The sequence below is a fragment of the Podarcis raffonei genome, chromosome 2 (assembly GCF_027172205.1).
Source record: "Podarcis raffonei isolate rPodRaf1 chromosome 2, rPodRaf1.pri, whole genome shotgun sequence".
Lineage (NCBI taxonomy): Eukaryota > Metazoa > Chordata > Lepidosauria > Squamata > Lacertidae > Podarcis > Podarcis raffonei.
The window spans coordinates 57,051,427-57,077,497 of record NC_070603.1 but is presented as its reverse complement, the minus strand read 5'-3'; the positions used below and the strand labels follow the sequence as shown (position 1 = coordinate 57,077,497).

The 26,071-nt window shown below is 41.0% G+C and overlaps 1 protein-coding gene across 2 annotated transcripts in view; it reads left to right on the top strand.

Annotated features, from left to right (window-relative positions):
- Positions 1 to 26,071, top strand: part of PDLIM4 (PDZ and LIM domain 4) — a 62,584-nt gene that overhangs the window by 4,306 nt on the left and 32,207 nt on the right. For both annotated transcript variants that reach the window (XM_053376764.1, XM_053376765.1), the window contains exons 2-3: positions 10,011 to 10,162; positions 19,523 to 19,607. In XM_053376764.1, the coding sequence (XP_053232739.1) occupies positions 10,011 to 10,162; positions 19,523 to 19,607 (237 nt within the window). The remainder of the gene's footprint in view (positions 1 to 10,010; positions 10,163 to 19,522; positions 19,608 to 26,071) is intronic.

Here is a 26,071-nt window from a genome sequence, read left to right as displayed (position 1 = left end):
GCAACTTCACCGGAGATTATGACCATTTTAGTAGTTAATAAAAATTAACTTTGAATCCTCCTCCCCCAACAACAAAATGTTTACACTGCTAAAGCTAAGCTATTCAACACATCCCAAGCTCTTTTCCTAATATAGAACATCAGCTACTGTCCCAGAGACATAGGGAACATTTAATCTCAAATTGAAATATAAAGTAATCCTACAATAAGTTGTTACCCATTTCTTCTTCAGGCTGCCTTGAAAAATGGATATGTAAAAGTCTTATATATATTACAAAGCAGTGAGGAATTTTTTTTTAGTATTAAAACAGCATTTTATCACAAAAATACAGAACTTGGTAAATGAGTTAGCAAACATGGTACTATGCTATTTAGACCATTCCATTTTGGGTATTTGTTGTGTCAAAAATATTGGCCTCCTTTGTCTTTTCATTGCAAAAGTTTGTGAACTTTGAATCTTGGGTGTGTCTTAAAGGACTGAACATTTTTCTTTGAAGTCAAATAGATAACTTGCCTTTTTTATACCACTTTTGTAGCCATTTTGTGTTTGGGATAGGTATACATAATGGCTCATAAAGCTGTCACATACATTGAAAGGAGAAACAGCTGCTAAAAGGTGTTTCCCCCAATGCAGCCTGCAAAATTCATTCTCTGTAGCTGCATTCAGTCTGGAAGAAGTCGCTGCAGTAAATGGGAATCACATCCAGCAATCCTAAAACAAAATGTCAAAGACAGGCAAATAAATAACTTTTTAAAACTATTCTATTTGTAATTGTTACAGTCAATTTGAATATATTTGGCTGCAAAACTCTATATATTCTTCTTAATTTAGATAGGTTTTCCCCAAATCCTATTATTTTAATGGGGGGATTTTAATAACACAGACCTTGAGTAGTAGCAGACAAGGAACATGTGACAAGGTACTGATGAGGAGTGAGTAAAATAATACAGACATCTGTTAAACAAGCACATAATAGATATGCCCAGAGGGAAAGCAATTGGTCTCTAGGCATCAACACTTTTTGTTTATTTAAAAAATGTTTGCTAGCTCTCTGCCACCCTTTGGTCTTAATGGAATTTATCATATCCAGAGAACCACCAGATAACCTATTCTTAAGCCGTTTTACGTGTGATCCTGTTCAGGTTCACTCAGAAATTAGTCTCACTGTGTTGTGAGGTTTATTCCCCAACAAATGTGCATTGGACCACAGCCTTACAGAGCAATCCTATAAATGTTTACTCAGAATTAAGCCCCACTAACCAGGCACTGTGAAAATTTTGGGCCAGTGGGCACATCTGGAATTTGGACAAAGGGCTAGTCACAAAGTTGCTGCCATTGGGGCATGGTGTCAGGGGCGTAGAGTGGGTAGCTGGAGCCTGGGGTGGGGCAAGTGTTGCATCCCCCTGTGTTAAGAACTGGCTGGATGAGGAAGAGTGGTGGAATCCACTCAACCAAGAGCCCGACAGGGAAGGCACAGAGGAAGAGGATTTCGAGCCTGCGGACTAGTGGTGGGACTCTGGTCTCACCTCAGAGGAGAGGACAGGCAGGGATCTGCTAGAAGCAGAGTGCTTGAGGGATAGCAAAGAGACAGGACAGGGTGAGGAGGTTCCCAGTTTTGATGTAGGTGCTGATAGTGATGACAGAGAGAAGATGGAACCTGCAGTTCTCCCTCAAGGCCACTCTGGCAGTTTCTCCGCTGACAGCTTGCTGTGCCCCACTGAACAACTGCTTCGTTAGGACAGAATTGCCTTCTGTGTGTTCTTTGTTCAAGTGTTTCTCTCTCTTTCTCTGACTTATGAACAACCTGCTCTCCCTGTCGGCTCCCTGACACCCTGGTGGACTGGGCAGCAATCAGTCCATTTGCTGGCCAGCATCTAATCAAGGGAGCCTCTCCTTGCAAACTAGCCCCAACCTGGGAGCAGAAATAAGGCAGAAAACGTGAAGCCAATAGCAATGCTGTGTCGCCTTGACCTCCTGTCCTTGCAGCTAGGTGCTCTGGGCAACACACGTGGCTCTGGCATTGCTTTCCCACCTTCCTCTTCCTCCCTGCCTCTTCTGTGGGTGGTGGTGGCACAAGTGCAGCTGTCCCTCTGCCAGCCATGAGGAGGCACTGCCATTGCCCAGCACCAAAGGCCTGGCCCAGGTGTGGCTTGCCTCCCTACAGCTCTGGCCTCAATGTGGGAGCCTGTTGTGGAGGTGCCTGGTTGTGCCCCCTCATAAATTTGCACCCGGGGCCATGGCCTCCCTGGTCCCACCCCCACTACATGACATAGCACAAACATGGCTGTCATGGCGGCATAGTGTAATGGCTGTTTCATCAAAGAAAGCACAAAGAGAGACAGAACCATAAAATAATGCAGGTTTGTCCCTTTTCCATCAATGGGGGAAATGCGCCTACATCAGCCACTGCCAGAGGAGACGGTAGGATGAATGTCCAATCCTGGCATCCATGAAATGTGATCATGTTTAAGGGAGCTGAACTAATGCAAACAGAAGCTGAGCAAGAAGTCCAAGCAGTCTCTCATGTGGATTTTTGAGGGAATATTTATTGAAACCTTTCATGGGTATCATAGGATGTATTGGGCACACTGATGCCTATGAGCACCACATTGGCAACCCTAAAGGGAGATGTTTCCAGCTCATGAATATCACAGTCATTTGTGTTTAGGTTGGGAACATGTACCAACAACTATCAATGTCATAAAACGTTACAGATATATACACTAGAGCAAATGTAGCTTTTGAGTGTTAATTTGAAGCAAGGAAAATATTGGTTGGCTGGCATCCATCTGTCTTGGGGGAGAATGGAAAAGTGCCCTTTCAGGGGGAAGTCAAACTGTTGGAGCGTTACAGCGCCTGCTATGGTTGTAGAGATCACAAAAGAAGCCTTTGTGTCTTATGGCTGGAATATGCTTATAGATCTACTTGTGCACTATCATGTAATCCATGTGTATAATTTAATCATGCAATACAGCATGGGTGGTGTTTCTCAACAAAAATTGTGTAGCTGCATTAATGGTTATTATTTCCTCTATTTAACAATGGTTGGCTCCTGATAAATTTCTAGTTTTTGGATTTACTGTAGAAAATTCAGTTCTATTTCTTAAGTAGCAATGTGCGGGTCTTTATGGCTCAGTTTTAAATTTCCCTGCTTTTGAACATCATTATGAACTACCCTTAACTTACGCACTTAATAGTGCTTTTCCCCCACAGAAAACTAAGATAATCTTGACTTTGTGCATAAAATGAATTACTTTAATTAATCAGCCCCACTGATAATCTGGGATAGGAAATCAGACGGAAGGAATGATTCATGTTGTTCCATTCCTTCAAGGTCTGACCTTGGTGGAAGCTTAACAAAATAAACCTCACACACCCTAAACATTTTCAAGCTTTGCCAAGCTGGACAAAACAAAACACATTCAGCCTAATGGAGGGGATTTACAGAACTTTTACAATGTTAGTGTAATGACATCAGTATTTTAAAAACAAAGTTTAAACTATTGTTCTCCTGACACAGGTGCTCCAAGTTTCTGTGGAAATAATATGCAAACATCAAGGTTCCCACTTTGAACCAAGGCCTGAAACCATTATATCCATTTCTCAAGTAGACTGTCATGATTTGACATTTTCAACAGAAAAACAACCAAAAACATTTTAAAATAGAAAATGTCACTGACTCCAAACCTTGTACCTGAAATAAAATGGGAATAGGATTAGGTTCCCAGATTATAACAGTGATGCTGCTAACACATAAGTATATTTACAATATGTAAATTTAATAGCTTGGTATAGTAATCAGATCAGTCCAGCTATTATGTTTATATTTATTCAAAAGAAGCAAAAACAACAACATCCAGTTTTAAAAGGATTGTTTTCATACTCAACCATTTGTTGTGCAAAAGCTCTAAAAGGGAATAAACAGAGGGCAATGAATTGAATTACAGAAATGGCACTAAGAGATAAAAATAATAATATATTATTGCCAGTGATAAATTGATACACAAAGAATATAAATATATTTATATTGTTAGAGACATCTGAGTGAGTGCATCAAGAGGTCCTCATTATATGATTCACAAATGAGGGAGATTTGTTTAATTTAATTAGATAAGCACAATAGCTTCTTGGGCTGGGTGCACGTGTACCTCTTGGGCTCTCTTTAAAAATATTTTCTCAGCACTGGGTGGCTAAGTCATGCACCCACCTTGTCACAGGGTAGGCACTCCAATAGGAATAGAGATTTCTGTAAGTAAGGGTCTCCTGCTTTGGCTTTTGAGCTTGGCAGATGGGTTTGAAAAGTTCTTGTAACAAGTTCTCAGCTCCATTGAACTCCTCATCCCCTTGGTTCATGATCTTTGTGCTGATTAGAAAAGATTAAAGCACTCCTGGTGCCATTGTTGTCTGTTGTCACAGTCACTAGGTAGGCCCACTAGGGCTCATCCTTGAATAGGAGAAGGCCCACTGAGAAAGGAAAATGCTCTACATTTGTGCATTCCCTAACAGTCAGGGGCGACCAACACTTGGAGCCAAGTGAGACGATTGTCTCAGGTGGCAAGGTACCCAGGGCCAGTAGATCCCAATGTTGATCTTCCTCTCTTTCCCCCAATCCGTTCCTAATGTTGACCTTCACTCACTCCTTCTTCACTGGCAGGGAGAGGGGTAGCTCTATTCTGGGGTTGCCTGAGGTGCTGAAATGTCTTGGGCCAGCCCTGGTTACAGCCCTCATACTTGCCACTGGCCCTCAAAAACACCAGCCCTATGTCTCCACTTCCTATCTTTCCCATAACCTTTGGTACAAAATGTGTGACATGATGTCACTGAGCTGAGAGTCTCTTTATCCATTCTCCAATTGATTCCCTTGGCTTTCGAGGGTTGGGATTGGCACATTATATGCTTTGTACTGTTAAATGTTTGTGGGGGAGGAGGGAGAAAGAGCTGTAAGGTTGCTGCTTTTGGCAACAGCCATATGATTCCTGTAACCGAAACATATAATTCTACCATTAGAAGATGACATGGATGGGGGAAGCCAAGCACTGTGGTGCTCTGCTTCCCTTTTCCTCACTCGTGAGATAACTCAGCTCTTCTTGGCTGGTAACAAGATTCATAACTAAAACCATACATTTTAGCAGCAGGCTCTTGCAATCTCTGGAGAGGGATAGCTTTATACTGTGAATGTGAAGGAAATGTGTCAGTCTCCAGGGGACAGAGCTGAACACTCCACACATCAGCAGATGGAAGCAGCCCTCACAAAGGCACTCATTGATCCTGTTCTCCCACATTCATGGCTAGAAGAGAAGTTGTGGGTAGTAGCGTTCAGAAGGTTGGAGGGATAATGGGATTACAAGACCTTATAAAAAAAATCAAAAACACAACCCTAACTCTTGCCTTTCCTTTACCAAGCTCGCACAATTAACTGGAAATATTTAGTGTTCCTTTGCCACTCATTGGGTTGGATTCAAAGAAGAGCAAGCAGAACTCCACTCATGCAGTAAGGCTTTCCTGGCTCCTTCCACCATTGTACCCTCATGCACCCTGCAAAAAGACATTCTTGGGAGTTGAGGGACCCTTTGGAACAGCATAGGGTGTTTGCAAACAAACCAATATAAAATACCAGCCATGCATTGTACTGAAATATGATTTACTCAGGACTCTTTTCTATATTTTGCAAAAAAAAGCAAGGAGAAAAATTACAGCAATAATTAGCACAGAAAATTGTATTATCATTGACAGCCAAACTAGATGCAGTACCATTCTCAAAACTAGCAATTGTTGAAGGGCTTTTTAACAGTAAATGGCATGTGTAGGAGGGTTTGATCTATGCTGGAACCCTAAAGGGATAGTAGGTGGCTCTAACCTTTTGCCCCTCATTGTGGTTACAATTCAGATTGGGTACCCTGTGTCTGCTAACTGCCAGGCAGTAAACTCTTTCTGATTCATAGTTCAGTCTCTAACACTATGCTAAACCAGAGAAAATGCAAACAATATATCTTACCTTCGGAGGTCATGTCTTCATTTCCCTCATGTGTCAACCCAACCGTAGTAATCACGCAAACAGATGAAAAGCAAGGAACTAGGCTGGAGGATGCCTGGCATCCCTTTCAGTCCTGCAATGAAAGCAGAAATGAAGGTACCATTGTCTGTTAAATAGCCCTGCTTTGCTTGGCTCTCTACAAAATACAATAGGGAACTTTCAAGTTCAGAAACTTTTCTAGTCTAGACAAAACAAATAACAAACTGAAACATCTAAAGGAAGGTGTCTGTCGTGCACTGACTCACTTCATTCAGAATTATGTAAGTTCATCTTAAGTCTTCCTTTGGCTTGCATATGTTTTCCACCCCCATACCAAGAGAGTTAAACTTGCATAATTGTCAATTGCAACTCATCTGCTTCTTGCCAAAACTGCCTGTGGTGTTGATAGGCAATTGTAATCAATAACAGTCAGTGATATTTGCAATCCACTAAAACAAGCTCTTCTGTGTTGTTTTAATGGAATCCAGTTAATGAATCTTGTTAAAAGCATATGCTTATTTTAATACAGTCTTTGTCTGATCTCCATCTTAAGGAACTGCTAGTTAGGGACAATTCTAAACTTGAACCTTTTTATGGAACATTTTAGTGTTTGTGCTTTGGTTAATAAAAATATGTTGCTATGCAGGTGTTCTTTTTTATGCTTTTAAAAAATCTAGTCCTTTAAAAGTCAGCAATAAGCTATTTATTCAACTTCCTCTTGCCATCATCTCAGTTCTGAAAGAAATGGGCCTATAAGGGGTTTAATAAAAGGCAATGGCTAGAAGGGTCAGACTGAATGTTTAGGTTTCATGACACAGCATCTATGTAATATTGTTAAGTTATGTAGTACATCATCTGAATAGAAAAGTGACTCTGTCAGTACATACTTCCAGGGTTGCTGCATGAGAGTGTTTTTTATGAAATAGAAAGCTTGAGAAGCTGAATAAAATGCTTCTTATACAGCTGCTGAGGTGTATATAAAGTAGGAATATAACAGACAACCCAAAACCATAGCAGATTAGATAGCAGCCAAAATACTGTAGCTAGGGGAGTTCCAAAGCCTGATTTTTTTTTTTTTAAAAAAGGCTTTAAGTGCCTTCCTAAATGTAAGGAATGGGACACAGGTGGCGCTGTGAGTTAAACCACAGAGCTTAGGACTTGGCGATCAGAAGGTTGGCAGTTCGAATCCCCGCAACAGGGTGAGCTCCCGTTGCTTGGTCCCTGCTCCTGCCAACCTAGCAGTTCAAAAGCACGTCAAAGTGCAAGTAGATAAATAGGTACCGCTCCGGCGGGAAAGTAAACGGTGTTTCCGTGTGCTGCTCTGGTTCGCCAGAAGCGGCTTAGTCATGCTGGCCACATGACCTGGAAGCTGTAATCAGAATCCCTCGGACAATAAAGGGAGATGAGCGCCACAACCCCAGAGTCGGCCACGACTGGACCTAATGGTCAGGGGTCCCTTTACCTTTTAAATGTAAGGAGTGAGGGAGCTATTCAAGAGAGGAAAGTTCCAGAGGTGGTGGGCCATCACAGAAAAGGACCTGTAGGGTATTGTCACCTTAGGAGTACCTGAAGGTATGGATAGAAAGGCTTTTTAATCTTGGGCAGGATTATAGTCCTAACCTGACACAGTTCCAATTGACAATTCTGCAGTGCCAATCTTGCACACGTTTGGGTGCTGATGTTAATGGGGGAGGGGAAGAAAGAGAGATGAAGGGAATTGCCTGAAAGACAAGGAAGATGCTTGCCTTCTGTGGATTGAGGGGTTTGCTAAATTCAAACAGAAAACGCTGGGTTTTTGTTTTGTGGCTCGGACCCTACCTCTGTTTTATACTTAATTTTGTTTTGTGATGGCACCCTCAATCATTTGTATATAAAAAACACTCATCTAACCTAAAGAAAACAGGTTTCCAATCTTTCATCATTCATGTGCTATGCAATTCGTTTCTGAAAAGCCTGCTTCAGAGAATTCTGCTCTTTTATTGTTGTTTGTTGTTTATTTGTTCTGTTACTTTAAATTATTACTGGCTTTCTGTGAATTAACAGAAAAGTCGTATATAGTTACAGTAAGTTATTAACTAAAAATGACTGTAGTGAAAGTTTTGTCATCTATGATCCATATTAAGCAGCAAGTGCTTATTTATTTGTAAGAAAATCATTCTCAGCTTATTTAAAAGAAGTTACACATCTCTTGAGGAAACAGAATTATGGTCATTGCAATAAGAATGATCTCTTAACGCAGCAAGATATAATTAACCAAAACTCCAGAGAAATGTGTCAATAGCTAACACTGGGGAAACCCAGCCAGATGGGTGGGGTAGAAATAATAAAATTATTATTATTATTATTATTATTATTATTATTATTATTATTATTATTACCATAGGAGTCTAGCTTTTCATGGCAATTGTGCTTGGAAGCAATAACAGATGCTGTGAATGTGGAGAAAGCTAGAGGGTAAACACGGAGTTAAATTATTCACAAATTCATTGGCCACTGATCTACTTCCATTATATCATAATAGATTAATCTTGTGCATGAAGACTATTTGTTCTGATACCCAGTGGTTCAAGGAAAACTTTGTTTCATTTTGGAGTGTGGAATCAACTCCCCATTTTTCTTTCAAATTCAAACTACAAATTCAAACTACAGGATGTGTCATTAGCCTCCCTCAAAGGGAGTTACAAGCTTTGCAAGATTTTGGCATTAATACAAAAACAGCAGGAGGGGAAGCGATAAAGATTTAATAAACAGCATGATATTTCATGCACGACTGGAAAGTGACAGGTAATCTGAACAGCAGTCAGGGAAAGTTGTTGTGGAAGATAACACCCTGGCAGAAGGCTATTAGAATAGTTGCCACCATGTTGACTGTTTCTTTCAATTATAGAAACAATTTCTCATTTGTCCCTTGAACTGAATGAGCTGATCTGAAGCATGTGACAAAACAGTGAACCTTGGTAATAAAAATGGGGGTTTCCAAGGGCCAAATGCATTTGCAGACTGCTCACAGTATAAAATTCAGCTTGGATTTATCTAGCTTCTGGATGAGTCTCAATTGTAACATTTCCCCCAGAATATCACTAATAAGTTACCAAGGTGCAAGTTATATCCCTGTGGTTGTTGTCTGGTGCTGGAATGACCAACCTGAACATCTACATACTCTGTCTTCAGCTACATATTGGACAGAAAATATGCTTTATCACCTCTATGCTAGTACACACCTCCCCCATAATGCAACATTGGCTTCCCACTACTCTATGGTCCTTATTCACCAGGCCATGGAACTGTGTGGAAGTACAATTGCTGCACTGGTGGACTCTTGTATGGCAACTGCTGGATGCTCTCGCAAACAAGGAGCATGAATGCATGGTGCTGGAAGTCTCTACAGGATCAAAGAGCATGAAAACATTGTTGGGTGAAACCTAATTCAGTACAGTAAAATCTCAAAAATCCAGCAGACGCAGATTCCATAAGCATCCTTAACACTCTTTATTGACTCCAGTGATTCTCCAGTGATACTTGGCTATACAATCATGGCCTGGGTTTCAAGCTTCTAACCTGAAGTATTGTCAATGGAGACTAAGTTCACTGAGCTGTTTAACTCGAAGTAGGCATGATGCTGGCCACATAACATATGGTACTCTAAAGAGAAAGAAATAAGCCCATACATTTTAACCTTAGTTACAATCCTTATGAGCTGGAAATCATTGCAGAGAGACTTTGGCCGTTTGTAATGGATCAGCAGTTTTCCTGTGGGTTTCTCTGTTCTTTTCTGCTGGCTCTCTCAGTTCAAAGCTGCTTGCTCAGGGAAGCTCTAAAAACAGTGTGCTACCAGTTTCTACTCTGCTTTCTTCACTCTCACAACCCCAACAAGAATAAAAGTCAATAAATGTCCTGGATCTGCTTTTTCTCCACATGCAGTTTACATTGAGGAACAAATCTGAGTCGCTCACTATTAAAACTTCATAGCAATTAAACTTTTCTTTCTCTCATGCAGATTAATCCTGGAAGTAAAGCCGCCCTTGCCAGCCTTTGCCCAGGTGATGTCATCTTGTCAATTAATGGTGAGAGCACAGAAAACATGACACATCTAGAAGCACAAAACAAGATCAAAGCTTGCCTGGATCAGCTGACCCTATCTGTGAACAGGTAAACTATCTGTGCTTGCCTCTTCATGCTGACGCGCTACGTCTGTGCACACATTCACCAAAATGTATGTACTGAACCTGTGGCTGGACAGTGGGGTTATGCATCTGCTTGCACCTCACTCACAAATGTGCCCTGTGTAGTATCCTAAATGTTGGAGGGTACATTCCTATATCCATTGAGTGGTATTCAAGCAGGTTTTACTCAAGAGTAGACCCATCAAAATAAATGAGCATGATAGGCCCATTAATTTTAATGGGTCCACTCTGAGTAAGACTTAGTTGAATACTGCCCATTCTCTCAAAATGTTCAACTTTTTACTTTCTAGGAGTAAAGATGACCCTTTCAGTCAACATGCATAGGGATGTGCGCATAGACATATCAGAATGTATGAAGCAACTGACAGAGCACAATCAGTCGGTCATTTCCTACCTAATGTTCACGATACACACTTGTGGGTTGTATAATGAATTTTTATCACACTACATGCCTCAGGGCAAGTGAGCAACCTGCCCCAACAAGGGTTGGAAGTGAAGCTGAGGCCTTTTGAGCCTCTGCCTCCTAGACTCTTCCCACCTTTGGAGAACTAGAGCAGATCCACACCACACATTTAAAGCACATTCAACGCACATTTTAAAGCGCATGAATTCTAGCAAAGAATCATGGGAACTGTCAGGGCTTTTTTTTCTTAGAAAGAGGTGTTGGAACTTGCTGAGCACCCACACTTTCGGCAACCCTGCTGCTGACTTCCACCTCCGGCGTGCAGCCACAATTACAATCACTGTGGCAACACGATCGCCGCAGCAACCCAATCGTCACACTGCACAGCCACAACCCTAAAGGGCTGCTGAAATGCACCTAAGAGGTGCTGGAACTCGGTTCCGTTGAGTTCCAGCTGAAAAAAAGCCCTGGGAAATGTAGTCTTTTAAGGATGATAGGAGCTGTAGCTCTGTGAGGGGGAAACTACACTTGCCAGAGTTCTTTGGGGGGTGCCATGTGTTTTAAATGTATGTTGAATGTGCTTTAAATGTATAGTGTGGATCTGCTCCAAGTATTTTAAAGCTCCAGTTGCTGCCCTTAAATATTTGCCGTCTGAGGCATCTACCTCACTCTGCCTCTTAGTAGGGCTGGCTCTGTAGAAATGTAGAAAAGATCAAAGCGGTAGTAGGCGGAGGATATTATAGGGAAGCGTCTCAACTCTTATGATAGCTTAGCAATAGAACACACTCCATAGAGAAGCTTTAAAATGCAAACTGAATTATCATCAGTTTTAGTGAATTTAAGTATTGCAAGTCTACAGATACGCTAGATGATACCTGGGGCCCTGTTTCTTGCTATCATTCTCATACTGTAAGACAATGAGCTATGTGGGGGTGTTTATCTCTAGTGCAGCAGGTCTCCAATAACTGTGATTGAATGAGACCACATTGTTCAGAGACAACATGATGTAATGCTTTCAACACCACATGTGTTTTCACATAACTTTAACTAGCATATTTCTGCACCGAAATAAACTCTATTGTGGCTAAAGTAGATTTCTGCCATTTTGATAAAAGCTTAGCTGAACCAGGGAAATGAGTTTTGTAAACATTTGTGCACCGCTCAGAAACTGCCTCCCATTTTGGCTTCATCCCAACACCAACACCCTAGAATGGATATCAAAGCATTTGCCCTGGGGGAGGAATAACCCTTGCAATATCTGAGAACTGGGAGGGCAGCTTCTAACATCTTTGTTCCATCTGCCTTCAGAACCAGTGAGAAAGTCTTGGCCTGTGAGGAACTAAAATCTAGCTGCTTACGCAGCCATGTTTTCTAGGAGACCTCCAGCCGATTGGTAACCAGAACATCTGACATTTTTGCTACCCAGTGCCTCCTGCATTTGCACTGACCAGATGCCACTGAGTAGCTAAATCAGGTTGGCTCTATGGCCCCAAGAAGTCATCACAATAATTACATGGTCTCTGAAAATTTTATAAATTATTGAAGGAGAAATTCATGGAGGACAAGCCTATCAATGGCTACTAGCTAAGATGGCTATGTTCTGCCTCCACTCTTGGAGGCGGTATGCCTCTGAAAGCCAGTTGCTAGGAATCATGAGTGGGGAGAGTGCTGTTGTGCTCAGGTCCTTCTTTGGAGCTTTTCATAGGCATCTAGTTGGCCACTGTGAGAATAGCATGCTGTACTTCATGGGCCATTGGCCTGATCCAGCAGACTCTTACGTATTTAGGAAGACAAAGCCCAGTTAAAGTGTTTTTTTTAAGTGCCAAAGCAACCAAAGAACAATGACTGCAAACATAATTAAAACTGGAAAGTAGAATTTGGGGGAATGCACACATTCTCAAAAATGTGTGAGAATGAAAATTCAACATAGTTCTAATTTTGATCACAAATCTTTTGCTCTGTAATGCTCCAATCTGTTGGAGAATAGAGCTGTTACTTTTCCGCAGTTCCTCACTATTGTACTCTGCTCTTTCTTGTAAGGATTTGATTACTGTCCAGGACCTACTGACATTACTGGATGATACAGGAGTTGGGGTTTCTTTTGTTCCTTTCACTTCTCCATGTCAGGTCATTATTGCATTTATGAATGCTTTATAAAGAATTTAAATCTAAAATACATTTGCCTCCAAAACTGAACAACTGCCTCTTTGTAAAAAGCAAGGTCTCTCCTAATGGGGAAAATCAATTTGTTTATTTTGTGCTTCAGCTAAAGCAACTAAAGTAACATTTTTATTGATTCTGTTTTTAGACTGAACCAAATTAAACATAGGGGTAACGTGGGTTTTTTTATTTCTCCACTCAGCCTTTAGCAATTTGTTGAATTCCTAACCATTCTGTCTGGCCAATAAAAGTTAGTCACTATTCAAGCCACATCCAGGTCTGTTTTGTCACTGAGAATGAGTCATCCTTGCATAGCAACGCTTCTCAAAAGAAATGGGAATCTACCCTTCTGATAATTAATCTAGACCTCCCATATCCAAATATGGTACTTCTATAAAATCAGCATGTTTAACATCCATTCCTTACCCCCCCAAAAAATACATACGTGTTTTATGTCCACAAAATTCCTGCATTGTGATGTTCAGACATCAGAAGCACAGAATGCATTTGCTTTCATTTTCCTACTTTCAGAAAAAATATTGCATTCTATTACAAAAAACGGATTTAGCATTTACACTGAGCTGACTTTCACTTGTTAGATGATTAGGAGAAATGGTCAGCTTACTGTTAGGAACTGGTGTAACCTACAAATACCTTGCATTTCCCTCCAAAGTAAGTCCTGTTGAGTTCAATTGGACTTCAGCCTTGGCTGCATCATTGTAAAAAAATAATTTAAGGCCCAGTCTTCAGAAACTCTATTCATTTTGGACCTCACTGAAAGGAATAAAACTTGCAAGTACTTAAGAGTTCAGCGATACACATTCCACAGCTTATAAACTGGGGGCTACTGTTTTAAGAGCATTAACAGTTAGCTGTCATTTATATTCTGTGATTCAAAAAATGATTTTTGAAGGATTCCTGTTTATGTTTTAATATAATAGCCTTCTGGAACCTAGTGGATGCCTCTTAATGAAGTACGTTGTTCTTCTTAGTACTTCACAAAACAGATATCATAGCTTCTCATTTTATATTTTTTAAATTCTGTTATTTCTTACCTTGACAGACTTCAGGGACTTCAATGAGATTTGAGATATTAAGTTCCCGTGCCAATTGGAAGTATGATGCTTTGGTTTTCCTTCAGGTTGGAAGGATCATTATATTTTTATATATTTTTAAAAGGCCAGTCCTGTAGGCCAAATTCTCAGCTGGCATTTATTAGGATAGCTTAGTTGGTACTAAGATTTTCACTGATTGCATATGTACCCTTTAGGTTTGGATTCAAGCTAAACTTCTAAGAAAACACAGACAGGGAGGCTGGCTGTTTTTAATAGTTTGGATAAGTAGTTCCTGTAGTTTTGAGACACTGTGTTTTCACACACATGCATTCCTATCAATGAATTATGTTTCTGCTTTCCTGTTTGTGTCCTTGACATGTTCTACTTTGTTTTCTTAATTTATTTTCTACCAGACAGAAGGGGGGGAGGAAGGGAGAAGAGAAGTGAAATAATAATTAAAAAAACACTTTACTTATTTTCCATTTAGTGAGAGTTAAGAAAAAGCGCTGGGGGGACTTCTGTAGACCAATTCAAATAGCCTAGTTGTTTATGATTTTGTTTCTCTTTATATATGCTGAGTGAATCCTCATGGAATTTGTTGCTGCTCACTCTTTGCCAAATAAGGTTCCATGGATACCCAGCTATGGCCATGTGATTAATGGTTGTGTCAAGAGAAAGGACATGTCTCAATGAACATCTTTCATCCTCTGGCAATTGTTTTTCCATCCACTATCCTTCGTTAAATGAATTATTCCCATTGTGATATGTAAGAATCGCCCCTCCCGCGGCCCCTCTTCATACTATGTTCAGCCAATGCCCTTTCACTCCCATTGGAAAGTTCAGTAGGAAAATAGCAAAGTGACAGAATATTTCCATGTTACCAGTAAAATAAGGATTTTAGTTTTGAACAGTGGCTGAGTTAGACACCAGAATCATTGTTCTAATTTCAGAAGTGTGCCTTAGTTATCATTTTGATATATTTTCATATAATAAAATTCAATTGCATTTATTCATATATTCTGCTCTTCAAGGATTCTCAGAGAAGCTCTCTCTTTCTCTCTCTCCACCCAAACACACATTCATTTAAGTGTAAATGAAACTATAAACAATGAAACTATAAACATTAAAGTTAGGAATAATGAGAACAGCACTGCAGGGACAATGCAAGCATTAAACAGACGTCAGACTAACAAATCTCAGAGACCTGCTGTATTCATACATTATATTTAAAGGTGTACACTTAAAAGCATCCTTGGTGTACATCTGAATGTGTGAAGCGGCCACAGGTAGAACACCCACTGACTTCAAAGCATAAGGATTAAGCCATAGATATGTGAGACTACTGTGTTGACTGAATAAGGGTAAGACAGTAGCCCATTTGTTCAGATATGAGGCAGTGGAAAATTCTGACCAGTTCCAAACACATCCAGCTTATGGAAGTGATTCATTTGTGGTAACTGACATAGATGAGGAATTACCTAGACATCACCATGAAAGCTAGCAGATGGTAGGTCTAAAGTCCTTTTAGACGCAGGGGCAAAACGTCAAGGCAATACAGTAGTAAGGTGAGCTAGGAGTAGCACACATCAACCATTTTATGTGGGAGAAAGTAAGTGATGGGGGTAGGTGAAGTTTTAGCAGAGCAATTTAGGCTATAAATCAACTTATTTGCTTCTGTGTCTTCTTTGAGCCAGCGTAGAACATAGTTTCATTTATTACTCTGATGTGGCCAAAAGAGACTAAAATGTCAAGTTTATAGCAGATGTTTAAGGAAAGTTTTCTAACACGATTCTCTATGAATTCTGGTTCACAGAAATGTGATGTAAAGATATTTGCTGTTTAGCTGTTAATGATGCATTCAGGGGACTTTAAGAAAACATTTTCTTTAATAATTCTTCTTGCATGTCAGCTTTATGGACAACTGAAGCTGTTTTCTTCCGTAAGTAAAGAAAAGCATTCCAAACCAGTAAAGAATGCATGATATAATGCAGAGAATTGAAACAATATGGGTTTAGGAATTGACCTTCCAAGTTTCCTTAGGCCGAAACTCTGAAGGGTACTACTGAGCACAGTGGTCACATAATAATGATGTGTAGTGCGCAGAAGGGGTGCAGTATGTGAGGGCAGTGATTTGTCATTGGGATGAGTAGAGGGAATGCCGCACTCTGTGCTGTGTGCCCTTGCCAGCCCACTTCCTGGCAGAAGGAGCACAGGAGGCAGGAGCCAAATCCACTTCATGGCAGCTGAAAACCACAGGCCCAATCCATTAATTTAGGCAGTGTGTTTGCAGCACATTTGGGTATAAAGCAAGGCTCCTTTGACAGGGATGCCCTATATATGTTCGTTCTGTGCTGAGTATGGAAAGTGTTACTATGCATGACAGTCTCAAGTTTCCAAAGAAGGTGCCACTGAGAAAGTGAATCACACAATTTTCTTCTTGTAACTCCTCAAATAAACGTGTGTGTGTGTGTGTTAAAAGTATGCAACTAATGGTCCAAGGGCAATATAGGCAGCTATCAATCAACCATTTTAATTAAAACCTATTATTAGGAGAAAAAGAGATACTACCTTCTAAAAAGTTGATGGGCATTTCCAATAGTAAGCAGATTTGGACAAGCAATCTCAATAGTTCTGTGTATTCTTTTTAGCATGAAGGAACTCTCCCACATACATGTGGTTCTCCTCTGATGAGGACTAAGTTATGATGTGACCAATTTGCATCCCATTTTATACTAGACCAAGACTTAGGGTTTGTGAGTTGGACACCCCATATGTGAAGGTACAGCATTGCAGATGTATGCCCCCCCCCCATTTTTCCAGGGCTGCTAAAGTGGGCAGAAAGGATCTCCGTGTCCAGCCCCAATGATGTGCAGTTGCCAATAGCCAGACCTCATGATGGAATAGAATTAAGCTGAAGTAATGCATTTATCTGGTGATTCAGAAGTGTCTGGTTGGAAGAACTTTCATGGTTGTTCTCCAGTGCTTTTTTCACAGTGTTGTAAATCAGTAATATTTTTACCAAGAACTTTACAATCAAACTGAGATGAAGAATTGTCTCACTGTAGTTTGTTTCAGGCAGCTGTAATGAAACTCAGAAGCATTGTCCTTGCTTTCCTTGAGCATTTTTGCATACCACTGAATCAGATTGTTTTCCAGTGCTTCTAAGTAGAAATTTTGATGGGGAGAAAATGTGTCAGCTTTGGCCCTGGCAGCAGCATTCACAGCTATACAGATTCTTTGCAAGCCCAAAATCTAAATTTCTATAATACCCGTAATGTCTCTGCTGTTCTGGCTTTAAACCTAATTCTGAATACATTTACTGACTACATTTATTTGAAGTTCTCCTTGATCACAGTAGAACTTGCTTCCAAATACTGTATGTCTGTTTAGAACTCAGTTGTGGGCATAAATTCTTCATGCAGCTGTGGAAGAGTTTATTTATGTGTTTCATTGTATCTTTCATTGTGTCTATTTCCTGTTCTGCTTACTAGCAAGATTTATTTAAGGATTTTGATTATTTAAAAAACCACTTACTTGCCATTTGATTGCAATCAGAACACAAACACTGATTCTTGCCACAAGCAAATATCAAACTAATTGGGCTCATTCTGATGTAGCCTGAAACCATGGACTTTATTTGGGGGTAAACAAGCTTTGAGTTTCTGTGTTCCACATTCTAGTCAAACTGGTTAGTTTTAGCTATGGTTTAGGGAAACAAGCCGACTTCAAATCATGGTTTATGATCCTGGTTTGCATTTCTAAACCATTTGTTGTTGTCGTTTAGTCATGTCCGACTCTTTGTGACCCCATGGACCAGAGCACACCATAGTTAAGGTTAATCATGTCTTCAGGTTCATGCCTAACTATAAATCACAAATAATTGAAAATGGAAGTGAAAGCTTCTTACCTCCTCATGCCCGCACCAGAGAGGGAGAAGGGCACTAGACCAAGGGTTGTACATATGACACTGAACCATAGTTTAGCATTACATTTGAGCCAGATCAAATGGATGGATGGAAATATATACACACTGCCAGTCTAAAAGGAGAAAGTTACACACACACACACACACACACACACACACACACACACACACACTTGCTTATGTACACCTACAAGGATACTTTCTTTTTGCAAATGCTGGCTAAAACCAAAACAGCAACTTGCAACTGATTATTTCAGTTTTAGATGCCAACAATGATAATGCACTTGGGCAGTTTCTGTTCAATAAGATACATAAATGAAAATTCAACTGTGTTAGGCTTCACTCAAGAGGAGCTTAAAGCATCAGAACCCTTCCCATGGGTTTCAGTGGCTCTTCTATTAGACTCAGCATTTTTCAGAGTTTTGAAGTTAAAGCAAAAATCACATTAGTTTTGAAATAGAAGCCCCTCGGTAAAATTTCCTTGCTTAAGTTGACCATGTGTCCTACAACCTTTCTGCTTAATAAATGCCATCAATTCATGCTAAATACAACTGTAGTGTTGGGCAGATTGGGACTGAAATCTAAATAAAAGATTATGGGTTACAACAGTAAAGCTATACCTACCAGGAACAAGAAGATCCATATTTTCCAAAGTGACATAGGTCTCCTAAGGCTGAATGGAAAGTTACACGTTATACACAGAAAGATTCCAGTTTTTCCCTAGATTCACTTTCATGGCCAAAATGAGAAATACAGAGGCTTGGATCCAGACAAGTGCCAATGGAAGGAGGTGGGTGGGAGCTACTCACAGGAGGTGCCTCAACCCAGTTTTCAATGTTCCCCATTTCCTACTCATCCCCCTTTCTCCTTAGCCTACCCTGAATTCAGGAAAGTCTTGCGGGGGTATGTTGGCAGAAGTCTGAGATAAAGCTCTTTGATCCAGCGGTGACTTCCATCAGCAGAATGGGAAACGAGACAATTATTACAGTATTATTATTAATAATAATATTACATATATATTTATACCCTGCTTTCCTCCCCACCCCACAGGAGTCAAGATGGCTTACAGATAAAGACAAGAACCGCTAAAAATTAAACACTGATAGAATTAAAACCATATACATATAAAAGCCCAGTAAAACCATACAAGTATTTACAATACAATACAGCATGGCACCAGCCCTTTCATTACAGGGAATTCCAAAGTCTGGGAGCTGCCACCAAGAAGGCCCTCTCCTGCGTCCCTACCAAGCTTGCCTGTGAAGATAGCAGGACCGAGAAGGGCCTCCCCCAAAGATCTCAAAATCCGGGCAATTTCTGTTAATCCCTCTCTCCACCTCCTGCCACAGACCCCTTCCCATGTTCTTCTCAGGGGTTCACCAACCCTTTGTATCAGTTTCTCAGCAAAAGCTAGAGTTCCGTGGGCAGCAGCCTGGATGGGGGAATAGGGCTGCTGCCCATGATCATACATCTATGTGATTGGTGTTTGTTGTATTATGGTTCTGTTCTGGGTATTTCAATTCCTGCTCACACTAGGGGGGAAATGAAGCAGGAGGTATCCTCACATTCACAGTAAACCATTCTATGGCTTACTACAGCATGTAAACTGGACCAGTCTCCTCCAGGCTATTGATTTGACTTTTGGATGTGTATATATTTTCATTAGAAGAACACCAATATCTTAACTCTGCTCAACTTCAAGTTTACTGCAAAGTAACAAGCAATATTGTTATATAAATATATAAATTATATAAATATATGACTTTGTATTTCTTATTGCAGAGCTGAAAGCAAGGGTTGGGTCCCTAATATTTTAGAAGATGGAAAAGCACAAGCTTATCGAGTCAATGTAGAACCAGAGCCACAGGTATGTGACCCTTTGACACTATACTATCTGTGCCATTTTATAAGATAAAGCAGGAGGCTACTTCCTTTCACCAATTAGCTGATCAACAATAAATAGACACGAGATGAAATTTTAAAAGATAACATTTTTAATGTACAAAGTGCTTTCACTCGTATCCCATATACAGTGGTACCTCGGGTTAAGAACTTGATTCGTTCTGGAGGTCTGTTCTTAACCTGAAACTGTTCTTAACCTGAGGTACCACTTTAACTAATGGGGCCTCTCACTGCCACTGCACGATTTCTGTTCTCATCCTGAAGCAAAGTTCTTAACCCGAGGTACTATTTCTGGGTTAGCGGAGTCTGTAACCTGAAGCGTCTGTAATCTGAAGCGTCTGTAACCTGAGGTACCACTGTAGTGCCAAGTGACTGTTCATCAGCACAAGGCTTTCTACTTATGCAACAGGACTCTCCCCCCACCCCGCTCTGGGTTCTGTTCTGGATTCCTCCAACCCTCTGGAGCAGATTTGGGGAGTGTGCAGTAGGAGGGGGGAGTCCTCTTGCACAAGCAGAAATCCTTGCCCTAACAGGGCAAGGGAGTTGAAAACATTTACTGTATTTCATTCATGTTTACTACAAGCCTTGGCTTAGCTACCATGCCACACTGAGCTAAAAATCTTGCTTTTCTCATGATGTGTGACTGGAATCAATTCGTGGTTCTCTCAAGCACATGTCACAACACACCATCAGTTCAGTGACTAATGGTACATTGTTCTATGAGGCTCTCCTCCAAGCCTCTGGCTGAAGTGAGGTGGGCAGCAAGGGGAGGCAGGGGCTTTTCCATTGTGGCACCTTGTCTTTGTAGTTCTGCCCAAGACAAACTTGCCTGGCATACTATCAGTTCTCTTTTTCAGCACCACTGGCATGCGCGCGCACACACATACAAAGTCAAATCTTTTGTTCTTCATCAGGTTTGCTTCTTTGGTGATTTAACATGAGAAGCAAAGTGGCATTTAAAGATGTTGTGGTGGCTAGAGTAACACTGAAATTAATTCACTTAGTACCTGCATAGGAAATGGTGGTGATAAGAACTGATTTGTTCTTTAACAGTTTTCACTTTTTCACTGTAGTTCCTGGATTACTGGAGAATTTGACTGCTGGTGCCAAAATGGGGTTCTGAGTGCATCTTGTGCTAATTGCTATGAATGTCTGATAGCAAATTAGACTGAGTAGGAAGTTCAGTTTCAGTGACACTTTAGCCAAAGCAGCTCAACACTTCTGCCTGAACAGAGCTGCAGTAGAATACCAAAAGCCCAAGTGCACAAACAACCTTTTAACATAATATTTTGCCACTCAGTTAAATGAGCTCCTGCTGACCAAATGCGCAAGGGACTCAACAGAGAGAGAGGGTTAGTCACTAAATCAGATGGCCATTATGTACAAGGTGTTGAATGATGATGTGTACATGGGGTGTGTGTGCTTTAAGTCATTACATTTCTTGCTTTTCAGTTTACATTTTCCTCTTAGTATTTTTGGTGATATGTACAATGACTTCGTATGTGGAGCCAGCACAATCTGAAATGAGGAAGGGGGAGGGGAACAGCAGAGATGGTGAGGACTGTAAATCTCTGGATTTATGGGAGTTAATCCATCAGACAGATTGGAGTAACACCCTGGGGTAGGGTGGGGGGAACAAAGGCTGGTTATAAAGCAGGCAAAGGAAAGCCTGTCCACTTCTGGTCCTTATCGCATTTTTACCGATAACTGCATTCAATTTCTGCATTATTTTTAACAATCTAAAAAAAAAAGTTCCCAGAATACAAGAGGTGCGGATCAGGTCTTTCCAGATAGAAACTTGTAAGCATCAAATCCCTCAAGAATTCCTACTGAAGAATATTAGGTGATCTGACTGAACTCAGCGACACTTTGTTCTGAACAGACATGCACAGGATTGTGCCATAACAGACTGAGCTGTAAACCAGGGAGTATGTTGCTTCTGCTATGGATTTAGGAAAGCCACTATACTGTCAGCCACTATTCCCAACCTCCATATTCTGCAATACCGAGATGATCATACTGACCTACCCTGCAGGGTTCCTGTAATCATGTGTATAAAGTGCTTTCAGAATTCTAAAGCACTATAGAGTGGTACCTTGGGTTACATACGCTTCAGGTTACATACGCTTCAGGTTACAGGATCTGCTAACCCAGAAATAGTACCTCGGGTTAAGAACTTTGCTTCAGGATGAGAACAGAAATCGTGTTCCGGAGGTGCGGCGGCAGCAAGAGGCCCCATTAGCTAAAGTGGTGCTTCAGGTTAAGAACAGTTTCAGGTTAAGAATGGACTTCCAGAACGAATTAAGTTCTTAACCAGAGGTACCACTGTATATAAATGCTCCTAGTGTGGTGTAGTGGCTAGAGTGTTGGGCTAGGTCCTGAGAGACCAGGATTCACATCCCCATTTTGCTCTGCCCTGAAGCTTACTGGGTGACCCTGAGTCCGTCGCTGTCTCTCAGCCATTACCTACCTTCTAGGGTGGTTGTGTGGATAAATTAGGGAGGAAATGTGGAATACGAATGTAACCATAACAACTATCCTTTAAAAACTACAACACCTATCTCTGTACCCGAACACAACCATTTTTCTCCTCTAAAATAGAAAGAATGCCTGTGCCACTGAGGAAAGGAAATCATTAGTATAAACTCTTCTGTGCTTTGTCTCTTATAGATTTTTTTTTAGTCAAAATACACCCACATGGTGCTAATAAAAGAATGGGTTGTTTGCTTTCTTGACCACTTGCATAGTGCCGGATTTGACAGCTTGCTGGCATAACAGAGATTGGAAACTCATGTTTCAAACTGTGAGGTCAGACTCTGTTCTTGTTAATTGACAGTAGTTGCTGATTCCTGGTCATTAGGGAGAAGTGGGGAGGGGGGAGATTGCTGAAAAATGGGCATTAGCTTTGTGGAAATTCACAAGGCTGAAACGGGAACAAGGAGACAAAGGGTTTGGCAATACATTGCAGAGCCTTTCACTGCAAAGTCACTGGTTCGTTTCCAGTCCAAAATAAAAGTGATCAAAAGGTTTTGGTGAATTTAGTCTTGGGTGCCTGTGGTCAAAGATCCCTGATAGTAATAATAAAAAAGTTAGCCAGCCAATGGAACCTGGTATTTAACTATCCATTCCTCTTGATTACAGCTTTATCAGAAAGGCCTTGGGGTCTCAAAAGCAGTACACAGAGCCCAGATTTGTTTGCTTAAAGTACACATCACTCTTGGCTTCCGGTGAAATAAACAGCTACTTTTTGTTGGGCCAGTCATACCACCCACATTTTCATTTGTCCTTTTGAAGTCCTACAGGACAATAGTTATAGCATTAGTGTCATTCTACTAGTCTAACATGCCACTTAGCTGTGTTTATTTCCTATGGAACAGAATTCTCTTAATGGAAGCACCATGAAACAATGAGTTAAATATTAATTATTTTTTAATAGATGTAGCTCCAGTTTCTCCTCTTGGACAGACAAAGAAGATAATGTTTCATTTAGAGATAATACTTAAAGCATGTTTTCAGTTGTTATGCTTAACATAGAGTAAAAAAGAGAGAGCTATAAATGAGCCATGACGTTTCTGAAATAAATGGCAGGTTGGGAGACGCCACTAAACCATTTTGAAAACAAATTCCTGCTTCACTCATGAAAATTGAGCAAGCCTAATTATCCCTGCATTTCATATGAAAACAAGCACTTACAATACTACATCTAACGTATGTTTCATTCTGCTGTGCTAACTGTAATTGGTTGCATATGTAGTAGATGTATTTTGAAAGCAAGGCTTTAAAACATAGCTGGTTTTAAAGAATTTATCATAGAACCTTAGGGATGACTTCCTTTACCACTTGAAGCTGCAATGCATATTTGGTTTATTTCAGTTCACACTAATGCCCCAGTTCTTTGCAGGTGCCACACACGTGGGACCAGATTTTCTGCATGACATTGGAAAAACCACCCTAAATCCATATTTAGATGGGATGGAATTCAGGGTGGGGAGCCATGGTCTCCCCACTTATTTGGGGCCTGCCTTTGTCTTGAGTTAAAATTCCATCCTGGGGTACGAATAGCTGTGTGCTAAAACTGGGTTCCTGTGCTTGATGGTTACTGCACAGAATCAGTGGGCACAGCAATTCCAAGTGGTCACCATGTGCCCATATGATTATGTGAACGGACTTTTACTCAGGATTGCTTCCTTGGTTATTCTTTTTGTTCTCTTACTTCCCAGTGATAGCAGACTTTTCATAATTTTCATTGCAGTTAATTTGGAGTAAGGCATAGAGGTTAATTGTCATTGTCATCCACATGTCTTGACTAAGGAGCTTTGGAACAGATTTCCCTCATTAGCTGACAATTGGAATGAGAATGTCCCATCTGTATGGAGTGTTCTGTTCTGGCAACCTTCCAGTATTAGCTGATGTGGAAATGATCCCATGATATGGAAGTGGTGGTGGTCCCTTTGGGGATATACTTTATAGTGGTGGTATGGAGAAGATCCCACAGAGTCAAATTCAAGCAACATAGTGTTGCAGGCCACCCCAATCTCCGAGTGGTGTGAGATTCCAGGAGTTCCAGGGGTTTGTGTTTCCTTTGGAATGAGAAATGTGGCATCTTTATATGCTTTATTTACCGTATTTATACATATATACAACCTGACCCTACAATGGAGGAGTTCACAGCATAAACACTCCAAAGAGTCTTGTTTCTCCCATAGTCTTGGATTCAAACAGAAATCAAACATTGTTCCTACACTTTCTCCAGCTTGCTTTTCCTCTAGTTCATGTCACTCCAGACTCTGGTCTCAACTCTGCCTTTGTCTTTCTACCTATTTGCAAGTTGGGAGAGGGGCTGCCCTCAATTGCCATCTCACACAGAGCCCCTTTGTTCCTCTTAATAGCCCATCACCCAGGTGATTGCCTTACCAGGAAGCTAGCATAGCATGTATTTTAACTCCTGCTGGATCCAGGGCTTAGAAGGGTCTTGGTATACAGCCTATTTTCCCCTGCCTAAACTCATAACATGGGACGCGGGTGGCGCTGTGGGTTAAACCACAGAGCCTAGGGCATGCCGATCAGAAGGTCGGCAGTTCGAATCCCCGCGACGGGGTGAGCTCCCGTTGCTCGGTCCCTGCTCCTCCCTACCTAGCAGTTCGAAAGCACGTCAAAGTGCAAGTAGATAAATAGGTACCGCTCCGGCAGGAAGGTAAACGGCGTTTCTGTGCGCTGCTCTGGTTCACCAGAAGCGGCTTAGTCATGCTGGCCACATGACCAATAAAGCTGTACGCTGGCTCCCTCGGCCAATAAAGCAAGATGAGCGCCGCAACCCCAAAGTTGGTCACAACTGGACCTAATGGTTAGCGGTCCCTTTACCTTTACCTTTAAACTCATAACACTACATCAGTGGCTCCCAATCAGCTAATTACCCTTGTTTTTCAAAAGCTAAGCCTACCCCATACTTTTGAAAATCTCTATGATATCTCTATGTAGTTTTTGTTATGTGAATGGTGCCACGGACCTCCTGGGTGGGTTACACCGACCCCGCAACTAGGAACCACTGCACTACATAATATGTGGGTCAGCATGGATGACAGGACTGCCTAACTACTGCGTACACTAGGAGCAGCTAACCTTTTTGAGCCCAAGAGCTATGTAGACCTCAGGTCAGCTCTCTAGGGCCCATATATAAGTATGCATGGCCATAGCCAATTTTTTTTTGAAAGGAACTTAATTTCAACCACTGACACATTCTTCTTATTCCTCACCTATTTTGCAAATATAACAGGAGAGAAGGGAGATTTAAAAAATTCATTGGCAGCTGACATTGACAATAAGAATATTCCACCAGTGGTAACTTAAATGGGATAAACAGTCCATATGTCCAAAAAGATATCTAAACAGGATTGGTGACTATAAACATAGAAAAGACTATGAAATTTTCAGTCCACTGAGTAGTACATGGTGGTTGTTTATAATTCCAGCCCTGCACTATATGGGTTGTATTCAACTAAGTCCTACTCTGAGTAGACCCATTAAACTTAATTGGAGGAATTCAACAACACACTAATTAAAGTCACTTAGCAGTGTACTGTTTACGCTGGAATGGCTTGCACCAGCAGAATGGCTTGCGGATGAAAAGGCACAAGAAGTCAGCATGGTCCTTGTGTCTGATTGCACAACCGATACTTCCTGTTGAGCAAAACGTCACACAACAAACCTCCGCTAGCACAACCACTGCACTGCATTTCATATTGTGCAACCTTTATTTTTGTCCTTATGCTAGGCTAGCACAACAACTTTTGCACTGACAGTTGGAGAATGTTGACGTTAGGTCAATAAACCTAAGTCATTTGTGCCCACTAACTTCAATGGGTCTACTCTGACTAGGCCTGGCACTGAATACAGTACCATCCATAGTTTCTTTGCAACCATAAGGCCTCA